At 34.3% G+C, this 16,500-nt stretch overlaps 1 protein-coding gene across 5 annotated transcripts; it reads left to right on the forward strand.

The window, feature by feature from the left end:
• Positions 1-7,166: 7,166 nt before the first annotated feature.
• Positions 7,167-15,808, forward strand: LOC132619184 (putative nuclear RNA export factor SDE5). 5 transcript variants are annotated; one of them, XM_060334143.1, is made up of 12 exons: positions 7,167-7,320; positions 8,913-9,557; positions 10,012-10,037; positions 10,901-10,978; positions 12,006-12,076; positions 12,184-12,434; positions 13,250-13,335; positions 13,473-13,529; positions 14,036-14,103; positions 14,203-14,307; positions 14,386-14,453; positions 15,421-15,560. In XM_060334143.1, exons 2-12 carry the CDS (start codon positions 8,942-8,944, stop codon positions 15,426-15,428), a joined length of 1,434 nt encoding a protein of 477 aa, XP_060190126.1. In that variant the 5' UTR covers positions 7,167-7,320; positions 8,913-8,941; the 3' UTR covers positions 15,429-15,560. The 5 variants fall into 5 exon arrangements, with proteins under 5 accessions (XP_060190126.1, XP_060190122.1, XP_060190125.1 ...); XM_060334139.1 differs by having other exon boundaries at positions 7,168-7,320; positions 14,203-14,303; positions 15,451-15,808; XM_060334142.1 differs by having other exon boundaries at positions 7,168-7,320; positions 15,451-15,685.
• Positions 15,809-16,500: the final 692 nt, after the last annotated feature.

Genomic DNA, 16,500 nt, shown 5'->3' on the forward strand with positions numbered 1-16,500 from the left:
TGGACAATCCCTTCTTTGTGAGGCGTTATCGAGGATTTGGTGGCGACTTGAATTCGATTTCAACAGGTTAGCATGGTTGAGGTTAAGGTTGTATGCATTTATAGGATTATTCTTGCGTGAGTTTAATTCTTTGATTTGCTAGAAGACGAGCAAGCATTAACTGTAGGGGCACTTGATGAGTGGACATCAAGGGTTTGGTTTGGTTATATTTCGCACTGTTACTAGTCATTCTGTGAGTAATTTCGGTGATATTCTTATTAGAAAACTCACTTTTATATTTTACTGATGTGCAAGCAAGTTGTGAGGTTAAACATTAGAAGAAAAATGTGAAAAGGTCTAAGAATATACAAAATATAGCAAATGGTAGTTTTTGATTATTTAATACGATATTTTGGTAGTCATATGGCACAAGTAATGAAGATTCAAGCAATAGATATTGAGAATTAGAGCATGGAGCAATAGTTTCTGTGTAGAAAAATATGATCCAATTTTAACAAATGATATCTCCCAATTTACGAAGAATTTTATCATTATCTTGAAGAAAATGTAAAGCTTTGGGCCTAGTTTTTAGTGATTCAAACGGCATGACTTTTCGACTCTCCTATGCAAAGTTATGATCTTTTTACCGGACACTGTCAAGGTTGCACGCCCACTCTCATGTCTAGACTTCAGGTGCGCTGCAGTGCACTGTGCTGACGTGATTCTTTTCTCGGGGTCAATTTTGGAATAGCCTTTGTTTACCTCTCGAACTATATAAGACTTAAAATTGTCCAAATTAGGGCATCTTGGAGTTTTACCGCAGCAGCAAACGGTCTTTTAACACTTACATTGAAGTTTTGAGCGAGGGACAATGGAAATATAGATTTCATTCCCAATTTGGTTGTAATGTTTTCTCTTCTTCTCTTATGCTTTATAAGATCAATGCCTTGACGGAATAATTTTTAATGAAAACTTGATGATGATTTAGTTTAGACTTTAATTTCTTGTTTTAATATCTGTTATGTATGGTTGACGGTGTGTTCTTCAAGATTGACTTTATTATATTCGAGAGAAGTAATAAAATCAATTATATGCTTGAATTGATTCCTGTAATTTATTTATTCGAGAGAAAAATATATTATTATAAGATTAGTCTTCTATAACTCGTTTATTGGCGAGAAGAATTAGTTGTAGAAGCATTTTTAAAGCATTAGGATATTTGCGCAAAGTTTCAATAATCCTAAAATTTGTCACCTAATGACCATACATCTGTTGAGCCCAATGCATTTCTAAAATGTTAGACTATAGTTATTCGAGAAATGACCTCATGTAATGATTTTAGGGATATGCGATTATATTCGAGAGAAGACTTAGTGTAATTGAGTTTAGGGATTGACGATTATATTCATGAGAAGCAATCAATATTTATGTTCAAGAATAGATATTAACACAAGGAACAAAGTTATGTGCTCTGTCTTCTTCCTTCAAATCTTCAATTAGTTTAGAATTAGATCACTTTAAATTCTTATTTTAGAACTTTAAGAAACTTGGATTTTATACCTTCACTGCCCGAAGAAATTAGTTGATAACTATTCCAGACACCATTTGTGGGACAACATTGGTTATGTTGTTGTTGATTTACTCCAGTTTTTGTGGGTTCGATATTTTTCTATACTATCTTTTACGCAGCACAAGCTTATTTTATAGTGTGTTTGCGCTCGTCAAAAATATAAATAAAAAAGGGTATTTTGCAGCATATGAAATATGGGGACAAAAAACGAGTATCAATACCAGATAGGATACTCCCTGCAATTTCGCTAAAATAGTTCAGTATTTCGGTTAACCAAAATATCGATACTTTAAAACCTAGAAGCGAACCAAGCGTCAAATTTTTAAAATCAAAACCAAAAAAATTAGGGAATCGAAACCAATCCGAATTTTCGATTTTATGCCCTTAGGAGTGTATATTTTGCTTCTTTTTTTTATTTAAATTTTTGAAAATAATTTTCCTTGTTTTGCTTTATGATCCGATATTCAAAATCCACTAGCAGATTGTCTTGACTTGTACAACACCGGAAATTGATTATATCGAGTTTAAGTGCACAAATACCCTATAATTTAAGTTTTACAACCACTTTGAAATAACACCGCACGTGATGTGTCTGAAATTTCATATAACTGAACTTTTACCTTTTGGCCTTAGAGTTCAAATATTTTTGTCTTTTAAGGTCATGCATATATGTATAAAATTATTCGAAGTGAATACAGTACATACAATTTTTCTTTTAAAAAAACTAAATAAATAATAAAGGCCGTAGTAGTGTCAAATAAAGTACCTGTCAAACGAATGTTGTTCATTTACTTTTAGGCAATTTCCGCGAGACTACAATCAAACAGTAGTATTAGTACTTACGAGTAATTAGAAAAATAACTTTTTCACCTCTTCACTCTTCATATTCTTCCTTCTCTAAGAAGCTGAAGGTTGAGATACTGAAGAGTGAATAAAACCTTGTGTGGAGAGAAGGTACTTTACTATACCAAACTTTGTTTAGTTTAACCTTCAAATTTATTGTATGATTCTATTTCTCTTTTTGTTTAATGATTAATCACACTGCTTTTTGTTTTTATTGGCTAAAAAAGTTAATTGTTCTATCACCGACTGAATATCACAATATATTCTCAAGCAATTTTGCGATTTGACCGAATCGAATTGCATTGCATTGTGTAGCATTCGTTGAAGCATGATGAAAGAATAAATTTGTCACTTTTGACTTTTGAATAAAGTGTTGATGTTTATACTTCAATAGGAGAATGTTCCTTTTACTGTTATGTTTGTTGATTTTGTTTTTTTTTTTTGGTGTGTGGATAATTGTCTAAGTACATTGCCGTGTTAGTTGCAAACTTCGTTGTGGAAAATGAAGGGGGGAAAAAATACATGCCCTTAAATTCTTCAGGGAAATCCATATTCTAATCAAGTATGATGTGATTAATCATTTGTAATTCAAATGAACTGAGTTGCATTTTGCTTTGTTTAGCACTTATAGAAGCACTGGGCTTTTTGCACAAAAAATAAATTTGTGTCAGTTGCAAACTTCATTGTGGAAATTGATGGAATGAAAACATTAAATCAAACTTAAGAATATCCGCTTTGTCTTCTTCGACACTTTTTAAAGGCCAACAATGGAGTTTTGAGATATTTTTAAAAAGTCACTAAACCTAAAGACCGACAATGGAGTTTCAAGATACTTAAAAAAACACTAAATCAAATTTTGAACTAAACATATAAGCATAGATAATAAAAATTTAAGCATAGATAATCGACACTCGAATGATTTTAAACAATAATCAACTATTAGCTTTGAGTTTCCACCCCAAAACAAGAAGTTCAAGCTTCCAAAATTCAAGAACTGTGTTAGTATTGGTAAAAAAGAAGAGTTGGAGAAGAAACATAGGAATGAAAGAGTAAAAATATCAACTATAACTTATACAAAAACCGATGAGCGCACATCATGGGTTGATTTGGTTATGTTTCGTGCGGTTACTAGTAATTTTGTGAGTAATTTTGGTAATCTTATTGGAAAACTCACTTTGTATTTTATTGATGTGTAGGCAAATTGTGAACTTAAACGTTAGAAAAAAAGGTGAAGAGGTCTAAGAATATACCTCTTATCTTTTATTTGTGTTTCATGGGGACAAGCCACAATTTAAGTGTGGTTAGAGAGTTGTATATATATGTGTTTTTCTTTTGAGCCTTTTTATGTGTTACTTATGTGGAAAAAAACAAAATAAGAAAATTGAAAAATATTTTCTTTTCATTTGTCTAGTATAACTTCGTAACCTGTACTTTCATGGATTTCTTGTTTGGTTCTTTACCATGGTTATAACATTTTGAACCAAGAATATTCTAGGATTACATTTTATTTTGCTTAGTAAATTTTTGAATACTACTAGGAGTTAAATTGAGCTGATGAAAAAGACTTGGGAAGCGCAGAATTGACTGAGCCCAGCCTGCAGGATGCATGCTCACCTTCTCTTTGAAGTCAGATGAGCTTACCGTGACTGAGGCTGAGTCGTCTGCAATTCCTAAATACTTTGTGTGGTGAGACATGTTTGCTTAATAATCATGTTCTGAAGAATTTAGAATTTGGCTTGATTGTGATTCAAGGCAGAGTCTTAGGACACTTTTGATCCAGGAGGTGATGGTAGACCTTCTTTGTTATCCCTTTTTGCCTTAAATAACCTACCTTGATTAATCTATTATCCTTGGCGAGCCCTTTTGAGCCTGAAAAATCTATCCTTTTTCTTTGTAGCTTATTTTAACCCTTAGCTTAATTTTGTGAATCAATACCTATATTGTTTATGTTGCTTCTTCTCTTGGCACTATGTTGAAGTTGAGCATATGATTTTACTCAAGCATGGGGAACGTTAGTTGTAAATAATAAAAAAAGTTTGAGGCATTACCTCTCATGAAAAAGAAAAAAAAAAGGATTGACCAAAACAAAAAAATGCTTTTGTGAGGGATTGAACTTGGGAGAACGAGGTTGTGACTTTTGCTACAGAATCGAGGGTGTAGTTCTTTGCGTATAATGCTCAGAAAGTGTAGTGCCAAGGTAGAAGTGCATCACGCTTATTCATATATCTCTGCTATCCCGAAGCCTACACTACAACCAAATGCAAAGCCTTGCATGAACTTGACTCGTTTGTTTCTACATTAGTGGAGAGACACGATTGCCAAGCTTAAGGTATTCTTCAAAGCATGAATTACTTCTGTATGAGTGTGAGCAAAATACTGCATGATTGCCCAATTTTATTCTTCATGAGTATATTGTGATTATGGACAATCCCTTCTTTGTGAGGCGTTATCGAGGATTTGGTGACGACTTGACTTCGATTTCAACAGGTTAGCATGGTTGAGGTTAAGGTTGTATGCATTTAAAGGATTGTTCTTGGTTGATTTTGCTTGTCCATTATCTTTAAGAGTCGAGTTTTTGCGTGAGTTTAATTCTTTGATTTGCTAGAAACGAGCAAGCATTAATTGTAGGGGCACTTGATGAGTGCACATCAAGGGTTTGGTTTGGTTATATTTCGCGATGTTGCTAGTCATTTGTGAGTAATTTCGGTGATATTCTTATTAGAAAACTCACTTTTATATTTTACTGATGTGCAAAAGTTGTGAGGTTAAACATTAGAAGAAAAATGTGAAAAGGTCTAAGAATATACAAAATATAGCAAATGGTAGTTTTTGATTATTTAATACGATATTTTGGTAGTCATATGGCATAAGTAATGAAGATTCAAGCAATAGATATTGAGAATTAGAGCATGGAGCAATAGTTTCTGTGTAGAAATATATGATCCGAATTTAACAAATGATATCTCCCAATTTACGAAGAATTTTATCATTATTCTTGAAGAAAATGTAGAGCTTTGTATCTAGTTTTAGTGATTCAAACGGCATGTCTTTTTGACTCTCCTACGCAAAGTTGTGATCTTTTTACCGGACACTGTCAAGGCTGCATGCCCACTTGCATGTCCAGACTTCAGCTGCACTGCAGTGCACTGTGCTGACGTGATTCTTTTCCCAGGGTCAATTTTGGAATAGCCTTTGTTTACCTCTTGAACTATATAAGAGTTAAAATTGTCCAAATTAGGGCATCTTGGAGGTTTACCGCCGCAACAAAAGGTCTTTTAACACTTACATTGAAGTTTTGAGCGAGGGACAACGGAGATATAGATTTCATTCCCAATTTGGTTGTAATGTTTTCTCTTCTTCTCTTATGCTTTACAACATAAATGCCTTGACGGAATAATTTTTAATGGAAACTTGATGATGATTTAGTTTAGACTTTAATTTCTTGTTTTAATATCTGTTATGTATGGTTGACGGTATGTTCTTCAAGATTGACTTTATTTTATTCGAGAGAAGTAATAAAATCGATTATATGCTTGAATTGATTTTTGTGATTTATTTATTCAAGAGAAAAATATATTATTATAAGATTATTCTTCTCTAACTCGTTTATTGGCGAGAACAATTAGTTGTGGAAGCATTTTTAAAGCATTAGGATATTTGAGAAAAGTTTCAATAATCCTAAAATTTGTCACTTAATGACCATACACCTGTTGAACCCAATGCATTTCTAAAATGTTAGACTACAGTTATTCGAGAAATGACCTTGTGTAATGATTTTAGGGATATGCGATTATATTTGAGAGAAGACTTAGTGTAATTGAGTTTAGGGATTGACGATTATATTCAGGAGAAGCAATCAATATTTATGTTCAAGAATAGATATTAACACAAGGAACAAAGTTATGTGCCCTGTCTTCTTCCTTTAAATCTTCAATTAGTTTAGAATTAGATCACTTTAAATTCTTATTTTAGAACTTTAAGAAAAAAACTTGGATTTTATACTTTCACTGCCTGAAGAAATTAATTGATAACTATTTCAGACACCATTTGTGGGACTACATAGGTTATGTTGTTGTTGATTTACTCCAGTTTTTGTGGGTTCGATACTTTTCTATACTATCTTTTACGCAGCACAAGCTTATTTTATAGTGTGTTTGTGCTCGTCAAAAATATAAATAAAAAAGGGTATTTTGCAGCATATGTAATATGGGGACAAAAAATGAGTATCAGTACCACAGAGAATACTCCGTGTAATTTCGCTAAAATAGTTCAGTATTTCAGTTAACCAAAATATCAATAATTTAAAACCTAGAAGCGAACCAAGAGTCAAGTTTTTAAAATCAAAATCAAAAAATTAGAGAATCGAAACCAATCTGAATTTTCGATTTTATGCCCTTAGGAGCGTATATTTTGCTTTTTTTTTTTTTTTTTTAAAAATTTTTGAAAATAATTTTCCTTTTTTTACTTTATGATCCATATTCAAAATCTACTAGCAGATTATCTTTATTTGTGCAGCCCTGGAAATTGATTATATTGAGTTTAAGCGCACAAATACCCTATAATTTAAAGTTTTACAACCACTTTGAAATAAGCCGCACATGATCTTTTACTATTTTGCCTTAAAAGTTCAAATATTTTTATCTTTAAGTTGATACATATATCATATATGTATAAAAAATTATTTCGGAGTGAATACAGTACACACAATTTTTCCTTTAAAAAAACTAAATAAATAATAAAATAGTAGTTTAGAATAAAGTACCAGTCAAACGAATATTGTTCATTAACTTTTAAGCAATTTCCGCGTGTCTACAATAAAATAGTAGTAGCACTACTTAATTAGAAACTTTGTTTGTATCTCTTCATTCTTCATCTTCTTCCTTCTCTGAGAAGCCGAAGAGCAACAAAACCTCTTGTGCGGAGGGAAGGTACTTTATTATACCAAACTTTGTTTAGTTTAACCTTCAAAATTTATTGTATGATTCTATTTCTCTTTTTGTTTAATCATTAATCACACTGTTTTTTTTTGTTTTTATTGGCTGAAAAATTTAATTGTTCTATCACCGTATATTCTCAAGCAATTTTGTAATTCAAATGAATCGAATTGCATTGCATTGTGTAGCATTCGTCGAAGCATGGCGAAATAATAAATTTGTCACTTTTGAATAAAGTGTTGATGTTTATACTTCAATAGGAGAATGTTCCTTTTACTGTTATGATTTTTTTTTTTTTTGTGTGTGTGTGTGTGTGTGTGTGGATAATTGTCTAAGTACATTGCCGTGTTAGTTTCAAACTTCGTTGTGGAAAATGAAGCGAAAAAAAAAACATGCGATTAATTTCTTAAGGGAAATACACATTCTAATCAAGTATGATGTGATTAATCATTTGTAATTCAAATGAACTGAATTGCATTTTGCTTTGTTTAGCACTTATAGAAGCACCTAGTTTTTTGCACAAAAAATAAATTTGTGTCAGTTGCGAACTTCGTTGCGGAAAGTGATGGAATGAAAAGCCTGCCTTTAATTTGTGACCTAGACGGTTAGACTTTTTTTTTTTTTTTTTTTTTTTTTTTTTTGGTGAATGTAATGTGTATGTACATTAGCATTTATTGTTATTTGTTCTTTCTTTAATGTCCTGTATAATTTGATAATAACTTTCCTTAAGGAATGTTGAGGAGATAGTATTTCTTCTTCCTTTTGTGAATATTGTTCAACAGTTCCACTCTTAGGTAGCACTGCCTTCCTTTCTCATTCATCAGAATAGCCTGAATGATAGTGTGTTAGCATCTTTTAATAGTTGTATGCTTAATGTAATCTTCAGCAATTTGAGGAAGAAAAGAGTATCAAATTTCTTGAAAGTTGAAATGTCAGACTTAGAATGTGCCTCTTCGCGATTTTCTTTGAGAGTTGAAACTTGAAAGTTTTGACTTGCAATGTGCCTTTGTGAATTAGTTCTAAAATTTGGCATTCCTAAAGAGATTCTTGTGGCTGTGGGTGATACGAGAAGTGAATTAGTTTGCAGCAGTTGCAAATCGTGTTCTCATACCAAAGAATTCACCAACATTACGCTTATGGCAGTGTAATGATGCTGTGTAGACAAGTGATTATTTGGTCAGTTAGATCTAAACAGCCAGTTAGTAGTCAACAACAACAACAACCCAGTGAAATCCCACATCGTGGGGTCTGGGGAGGGTAGAGTGTACGCAGACCTTACTCCTACCAAGGTAGGACGGCTGTTTCCGAAAGACCCTCGGCTCAATAAAGGCATAAAAGCATAAAAGCATAAAAAGAAGTCAGAAAACAGCCAGTTAGTAGTATTTCTCCATTTTTATTATTATTGCTTAGTTGCTTTTCTCCTATCACAACTATTGGTTCTCTTTAGGTTCTGTTATCCGTGAAATTTTGGATTCTCTTGTTGTTATGCTGTCTAATTTCTGCTACTTTACTTTACTTTGTGGTTTCTGTTACTCTACAATATGTTACAAAGCCTTTGACTAATAGGTTTCTTTACTTCTTATCAGTGGTTCTTGTTTCATTTTAGGCTGGAAGGATGAAGATGGAAGTACCTCCTTCAACAGTTTTGCTTACTAATGATGATACGAAGAACCTGGAGCAGTTGCTTGATGTCTTTGGATCTGTTGTCTCTCTCCATGACATTGCTGCAGCTTACTGTAAAGCAGGTCGGGATCCAACTATTACAGGTCATATACTTGTTGGAGATCTGCAAGGTAGCACCTCTGGAGCTAGTACCTCGGCATCAGAAGAAAAAATAGGGGATTCTGTGACACTGACTTCTGAATCTGAATTTGAGGAAGTAGGGGATTCTGTGATATTAACTTCTGAATCTGTATCTGAGGTTGATGCCGAGAGAGCTGGTCCCAGTTCATCAAAGCAAAAAAAGTTATCAGTGTCAATGGGGACTGTCTCAAGCATGATCCCAAAAGACTATATGACGAATAGGCCACATATTACAGAAACTTCTACGAGAATCAAGCCATTGAAAGTAAATGCAGATGATTTTTTTACCCCAGTGCTAAGGGATGAGAAAGCTCCATTAGGCGCTGCAGCTATGAGTGAAACCCTTGCCAGCAGTGTAGAGGAGTTCCTCTTCAAAATGCTCGGAAGTGAATTCTCTCTTGATATGAGTGTTATAAAAGATGTTGTGGGTGAGCACTTTACTCATGTCTATTGTAAGTGTTCGTAAGATTACTTGAGAAGTTGCGTTGGCACATGCAGTGATGCTAATGTACACTTTCAATTACCTGAAATCATGTCTTTTTTTTTTCTTCACTTCTTTTCGTTGATCTTCTAATGAAACTTGCGAAAGTCAGTTAAATTTTTCTTTAAATTCTGTTTTGAGACTTGATTTTGTGAAGTAGAATGCAACTTGTGGATGGTCCACATGTTCAGGTTGTGCTCAACATTGTCACCACCCTACATAGAAAAGAGTATTCACCTGCTTTATAGGTTGTGCTGAGATGACTTTTAACTTTCGTTCCTTCTTTTCATCCTGATAACTGCATTGTAATTCCTATGAGCCTATAACTGCATCCTAATTCCTAGGAGCTGTCACATTTTTTGGACAATCTCATTGCTAATCTGGTGTTGTTCGATTTGCAGACCAATGCGGCTATGATCTGAACAAGGTTAGTGATATCAATTCAACCACTTCATATACTTTATGTATCTATTTTGAGGCATCAAATGGTAGCAATATATTTGGCTCAATTTTATGTTTACATTCAGCATAGACATGTTGGCACTTAACTCTGTATGCTGTTACTCAGTAATTGACACCATGTCGTGATAGAAATAAGTGCTAAGCATACATGTGAAAGTTGCTCTTCTAAGAACCTGCAGATACCATCTGGCCCGTCTATTCTCCCACTCCCACATATTATTACTTATGTAATCCTGTGTTTGGTTTGATTTGTGTCCAAAGTGCGATCGGCTATACACTTCTCTAGGTTCTCTGCAAAGTTAATCCTGTTTCTGATTTCGATCTTGTGGCTAAAGTTTAATAAGCAGTTTTAACGATTGATGTGTGTGATAAGAAGTCCTCATTTAATTGGAAAATAAATTATGCCCCATACTACCTCTATCATGGTTAAAGTAATTACCTCATCTACCTAAAATTAGCTTGAGGAACTAGGGATCAATAAATGAATTTCTTGCTGACTGTTTTATAATTTTCATGGTGAGAAACCACAATGCATGTGGGGAATCACGCAAGATGAGGCCAGCTTTTGTTGCTGAATTGCAGAAGCTTCATGCTAAGCAGACAATACAATGCTTGTCTATTGCTGTTTGATCATCTGATTCTGAATACATCAGCCTGACTATGATTCTTTAGTTCCTGCTTGGGTGCTTCTATCTTTGTCGTTCCCTGATTTTCAGAAATTTTGCATGCATACTACATATAGATTTGTGTACTTCTCTACACAGATTTGCATGTCGCACTAACCTTGCATTTTTCCTATATGACACCCCCTTTCCTTTGAATATGCAGAGTATGGATAAGCTGCTAGATATGTCAGCATCAACTTTGGGAAAGAGTGATGATATTTTAAACATAGGTGTCGAGAAAGTAAGTTTTCTTGTATGTCACTTGGTGTTGCTCAGGTCTGCTGTAAAACTAAATACAGATAATCTCACTTACAAGCGACAGTTATTTAGTGATAATAATCTTGGGGAGGCAGTCTGCTTCCTAGCCATGCTTTCACTTTTCTTGACCATGCTCTTGAAAGAAAATGAGATTGCTTTTTCACAATTAAATCCTCGGAAAGGATGGTGTCTTTCTCTTCTATTCTCCTTTTCCTCCACCTTAGCCCATTCACTCCTCACGCCAGTTTGTTCTCTTCCCCTGACTCCTTAGCCCATTCACTCCTCACGCCAGTTTGTTCTCTTCCCCTGACTCTCTCTCTCTCTCCTGGCCTGAGAAAAGTGCTAATGGCTGAAGTTATTACCGTACTAAGGATCAGTTTTGCTTTGACAAAAGGGTTCCACATCTCTACAAATTGTCATGGTAGGTTGATCTCTTGAATATGCAGTCGAGTTGATTTTCAAAAAATAGATTCAAGTTAATATTAACCAACTGATGTGACTACCGACAACAAAAATGAGTAGTATATTTTGGGAGGTAATTTTGTAAGGGATATTTTATTCGTAACGATAGGTTTCTGTGAGGTAACTTCTCTAGAACTGGAAATAGTTTTGGATCTGTAGCGATGCAGTCGCCAAAAATACTTGACGTTGCGTCTAGCTGTAAAAAGAGTGTCAAGATTAATAATGTTCATTTTACTCACCATATAAATATCTACATTCCTTTGAAATCTAGAAATTCCTTTTGAATTTTGTTGGCTGCTAAGCTCGGTGAGACCAATTTCCCCGTCTCTCAAATTAAAGAGAATAGATAACCAACCACTCTTTCCTATTCCTTATTACTTAAGATAATTTATTTTTAAAAGAAAGGAACAGAAGAATTATCTTTAATGGTAATTCTATAATAGTTCCAAACAGGAAAAAAATAGTTCCAACTTCCATATGCAATTAAAAATTGTCTAAATCACATGAAATTATTTCTTTACTATGCTTTCTCTGATCTAATATAACAGTCTGTGGAGAGTCCAGATTTTGCATCAGTTGCATCGCAAGAGACACCTTCAATGTTAGATCCAACTGTCGGGTACTTTGTTCCCCAAGGAAGAATTTTTTTTTTTTGGTTAAACAGATTTCTTAGGCTTTCAAGGTGTTATGCATTGACGGTCATCCTTATATTTTTTTCTAATGCAGTTCCAAAGCAAATAATAAGACTAAAAATAGGCTCAGCCTATCTAAGAGGGAGCAGGACAGGTATGAGCTTCAAAAGGAAGTTCTGCAGGCATTGTTTGATGGACCTGCAAGACATCATGATGTGGCTGAAGTGATTCGTCCGTTGAGGGAAGTTGGGAAGTCTAGGCGATCAAGTTACATTGTAGAGAAACCATTACAGGACACGTTACACCAACAGATTCTTATCAGGACGCCCCAAAGTGATGCAAAAAGTAAGCAGCAGTTAACTGCTTATGCCTTGTGTTTGACAGATGGAAAAAGTGTTTATGATCACATTTGGCTTTTTCTTAAGGGTTTCATATCTTATTTTTGATTGCCTTTTCTATTGATTTTGTACTCTTCTATGGCAAAATTTCTTTTTTCAGTTGGAATCTGCCACTGGTAAGCCAGAAACTGCAGAGCTTGTTTTCTTTTTTCTTTTCTTAATCGTATAAGTTCTATATGTTGGACTAGTACTGGTCATCCTTCAATATTTAATTTCCGCATGGATATGTTAGAAATCAATTCTCTCTGCTGCAACATCGTATTGACATTGGAGGCTCTTGAATTATATGTTTGTCTCTGAGCAGGATGCTGCATTCAGCTCCAGTAAGAACAAATACAGAAGCTCTAATGGTGGTATCCTCCCTTTAGATGTTAAAATAGCACACCTGAGCAAGGAAACTAATATCGTATACCAGAATTCCCTCATAAATTGTCCCTCAAATCAAAGCAGGTTTCTGTTTAACGAAATACAACCTATTTGGGTGGTTTTGCTACCCTAAATGAATTAAATCTTTCTATAATGCATTGTTGGCAATGATGTGCAGTGTCGCATGATATTTGACCATTCCACTGTTGCATCTTTAGATGGCTTCAAACTGCTTAGTAACTAAACTTTTTTTTTTTGTGGGGGTGGGGTGTGGGTGTTGGGGGATGGGTGGGGACATATTTCTTTAATGCGATGTCACTAGTGAAAGTGCTCTATTTCTTTTAGCTATTTTGCTTCATTTTCTCATGTGAACACATCTTGAATTTCTATTATTAGATGGTGAGGATAATGAAGAAAGCTACGAAGTTCTTCGGAAAGCTGTAAAGGAGTACTGGATAACAATGAAAGAGTACTATAAAGCGGTGAGTCATGGAAATCTCTCTTTTACTGTTTCATGGTCTGAATACCATTAAGATGCTTCATTCTGTGTTGAACGAGAAGAAGAAAAGTTTAGTCTGTTACGTCATAACTGATATTATAAACTAAAATTGTGTTCCAGGCTTCTGAAGCATTTTTCAGAGGAGATATTGACAAGGCACGCAAATTCCTGGAAGAGGTAGGGTGTTTGTTCCTTTATCTAAAGTCTCCTTCACTGATTATATTTGAAATATTAGTGAAGAAATAACTGGCCTCTCTATGAGATGTTCTACTGATTGGTATCGGCTGAGTGGGTGGTGTGCAATTGCCATCTTAGCTCTGTTAATTGGTCAGAGTCTGAGCGTTTTGTCATATTATTTCAAACTATCCAAATATGCACTTGCTTAGCAAAGTAACTTGAACAGCGTAAAATGTCTTTTGAAGAAAAAGCTTCCAGGTTCAAGTTCTTAATATTCATCAACATCTTTCACTTCTCGCACAACGGAAGAGAAAATACTCATAACATCATCTATCACGGGAAAAAAAAGAAAGAAAAAAGCTCTAACTTCATGCTGGGTACAATGTTGAATCAGTGCGAAATCTTCTCTTCCCAAAAGTTGACCTTGCCTTGGTTGATCCACTTGTTTAAATTTTCATTATGGTGGTGTGCGCTGGCAATTTACTCATAATCTTCTCATGAGACAGGGACAATTTTTCATGACGAAGGCGCGAGAGACTGATGAACTATCCTCTCAAAAGCTTCTTGAAAACAGGTCAGGCATAGAACCAGCTTCCTTTCTCTTTTCTTTCTCTACTCATGTATGTTGCTTACAGAGCTTGTATTTACGCCAATACTCCAACCTTGGTTGCAGTTACAGCAAAGAAATTGTGACAGTCGACCTTCACGATTTGGAGCCAAAGGATGCAGTGCGTGTACTCAAACTTCAGTTGACTTCTCTTTGTGGTTTCTCGTGTAGGTTATTGTCATTACAGGCCTTCATTGATTTATATATATATATATATATATATGACATTGATAGGTTTCCTTTTATCAGCTATTCAATATCTCAAAGTCTTAGTTGGGATGACTGCCGAAGATGCCAAAGGTCCCCGGAAGCGTCTGGTATGACTTGTTTCGTTTTTTTTTTTTTTTTGGGTGGTGATATGTTTGAATATTTGGTCCATCTGCTGCTGTTTTCTCACGGGTATACGTTATCGATAATTGGAAAAACTGTACTTGAAAAGAGGGTTTCTCAGGATCTACAAATTTCTTTTGAAGAAAATGGTCATTTTTTATTCGTCCTGCCTCTTGACATGTCATACCTGGTATAGCGCCTTTTAACAATCTAGATGGTTCAGAAAATTTGGCATTGAAGTCTAAACAACTCATTCCAGATTGGTAACTCTAGAAGATAATAGACCTTAAATCTGACAGATGGGAAGTTTAAGTGCAGTTATGCTGTAATTGTTACCTGTTAAAGAAAAAAAACGGTGCAATTAAGCTGTATGCCAGTTCATCTTTTCACCTCTAAAATATGAAAGTGGAAATTCCATTTACACCTTTCATAAATGTAAATCCACAATGTTCTGACATCGAAACACTGCTGAATTACAGTATTTAACTTTACAGTCAAGCACCTTTTAGAACTATAGTCCAAGGAGGTGTCAGTGTAGTTAGGTTTATGGTCCTTCTAACCGATCAATACTACAAGCATAGGAAATTTAAGGTGATATCCAAATTATTTCCTTCTAGGAAATAAATAGTATATGATATAATTTATTTCAAAATGTACATAAAAGAAACAACTGTGATTTAAAGAATGTTTTAGTGTTGACTCTTCTCATTTTCATTATTTTGATCAAGAATATTCTATGTATAAGACTTTGGATAAGTTAGGGTTGAGACAAGATGCATTTAAAAAGATTTATCCCATGCCGTTGGATTAAAAGATTTTATGTTTTATTTATGAATTTGATTCAGTCTCCACTGTTTCATATCCCAGTAGGATATCCAAATGAATAAAGTTTCTTTATTCTATGTTTATTACGTCTCATTTCTTTAGCTACTTTAATCAATGTTGGACAAACAGAAGTATGAAGACTGAGATATTTGAAAGCAGGTACTTAAATTTTTGGAGAGGGACTCCATAGCTTGGACGGAAGAAGAAGACGGCACTGCGATTGTGATAAGAGCGGATGAGATCGATCCGAGGAAAATGACTTTTGCTAAAAAATCAACTAGCAGAAATCGATAAGTACATCACTGAAGAGATAATTGATGTACCTGCGAGCTCTGTATGAACTTGGATCTTGTGAAATACTGCATTTTTTCATGCAACAAGGAACTTTTTGTCCCTTTTTGCTGACAAAAGGACTTATATTTGATCCTTTAGTTTTCCTTCTTATTTCAGTGAAAAAGTCTTGCTTAGGCACCGATTTACTTGGTAATGACTAATACTTTGCAAATTGATTTGAGAAGTACTATAAATTTACCGTGCATTTCATTGTCGAAAAAGAAAAAAAAAAAAAAAAAAAAGATAACCATGCATTTGCTTTCACTTACCTTTGCCAAGTTGCATGCCTTGATGTTTGCAAGTACTTCTTCAATCAAGGATTTTGACATAATGAAATAACTCAGTATAAAACGAATTTCTGTTTATATGGTTAACCGTAGATAACTTCTCTTGGGAGAAGTCAAGCCAGTGCCTTGAACTAGCTTATTAGAAAATTCAAAAAGTTAAGATGATTTTTTTTTGTTTCATATTTTTGTGTAAATAAAGCTTATTAGAAGATGCAGAATCTTCCTAGACATTATGGACTCCCTATAAGTTAGAACGGGGCCACACTTTCTGCCTTCTGAATTGTAAATATGGCTTAAGCACATCCTTTAATACTGTTTCCTTTTTCAAAAAATACAAGCTAGTATCTCGAACTCGAAGAATTTAATATTGGATTGAGGGTAGTGTACATCTTTTCAGATGAATTGACTGCCATTTGAAATGCCAGTTTGAAGCTGCAAGTCTTGCGTTCTTTTTTTCCTTTAAATTGTCGCATGAACGTATAGTTACACGTTCACTAGAACCCAATAACTTTTGTTGTGCCCAAACTTTGTATGTATTCCAAGATATTCAGTAAATATCTGTTCGAAGTCTGATTTAATTGCAGTTATT

This window comes from Lycium barbarum, chromosome 11 (assembly GCF_019175385.1).
Source record: "Lycium barbarum isolate Lr01 chromosome 11, ASM1917538v2, whole genome shotgun sequence".
NCBI lineage: Eukaryota > Viridiplantae > Streptophyta > Magnoliopsida > Solanales > Solanaceae > Lycium > Lycium barbarum.

Bases quoted from the DNA above. Each gene is read 5' to 3' on its own strand.
- LOC132619184 (XM_060334139.1), top strand. From the start codon at position 8,942: ATGAAGATGGAAGTACCTCCTTCAACAGTTTTGCTTACTAATGATGAT. The intron at 9,558-10,011 runs GTGAGCACTTTA...TTCGATTTGCAG, and splicing joins TGTTATAAAAGATGTTGTGG to ACCAATGCGGCTATGATCTG. The intron at 14,454-15,450 runs GTATGACTTGTT...ATTTGAAAGCAG, and splicing joins AAGGTCCCCGGAAGCGTCTG to GTACTTAAATTTTTGGAGAG.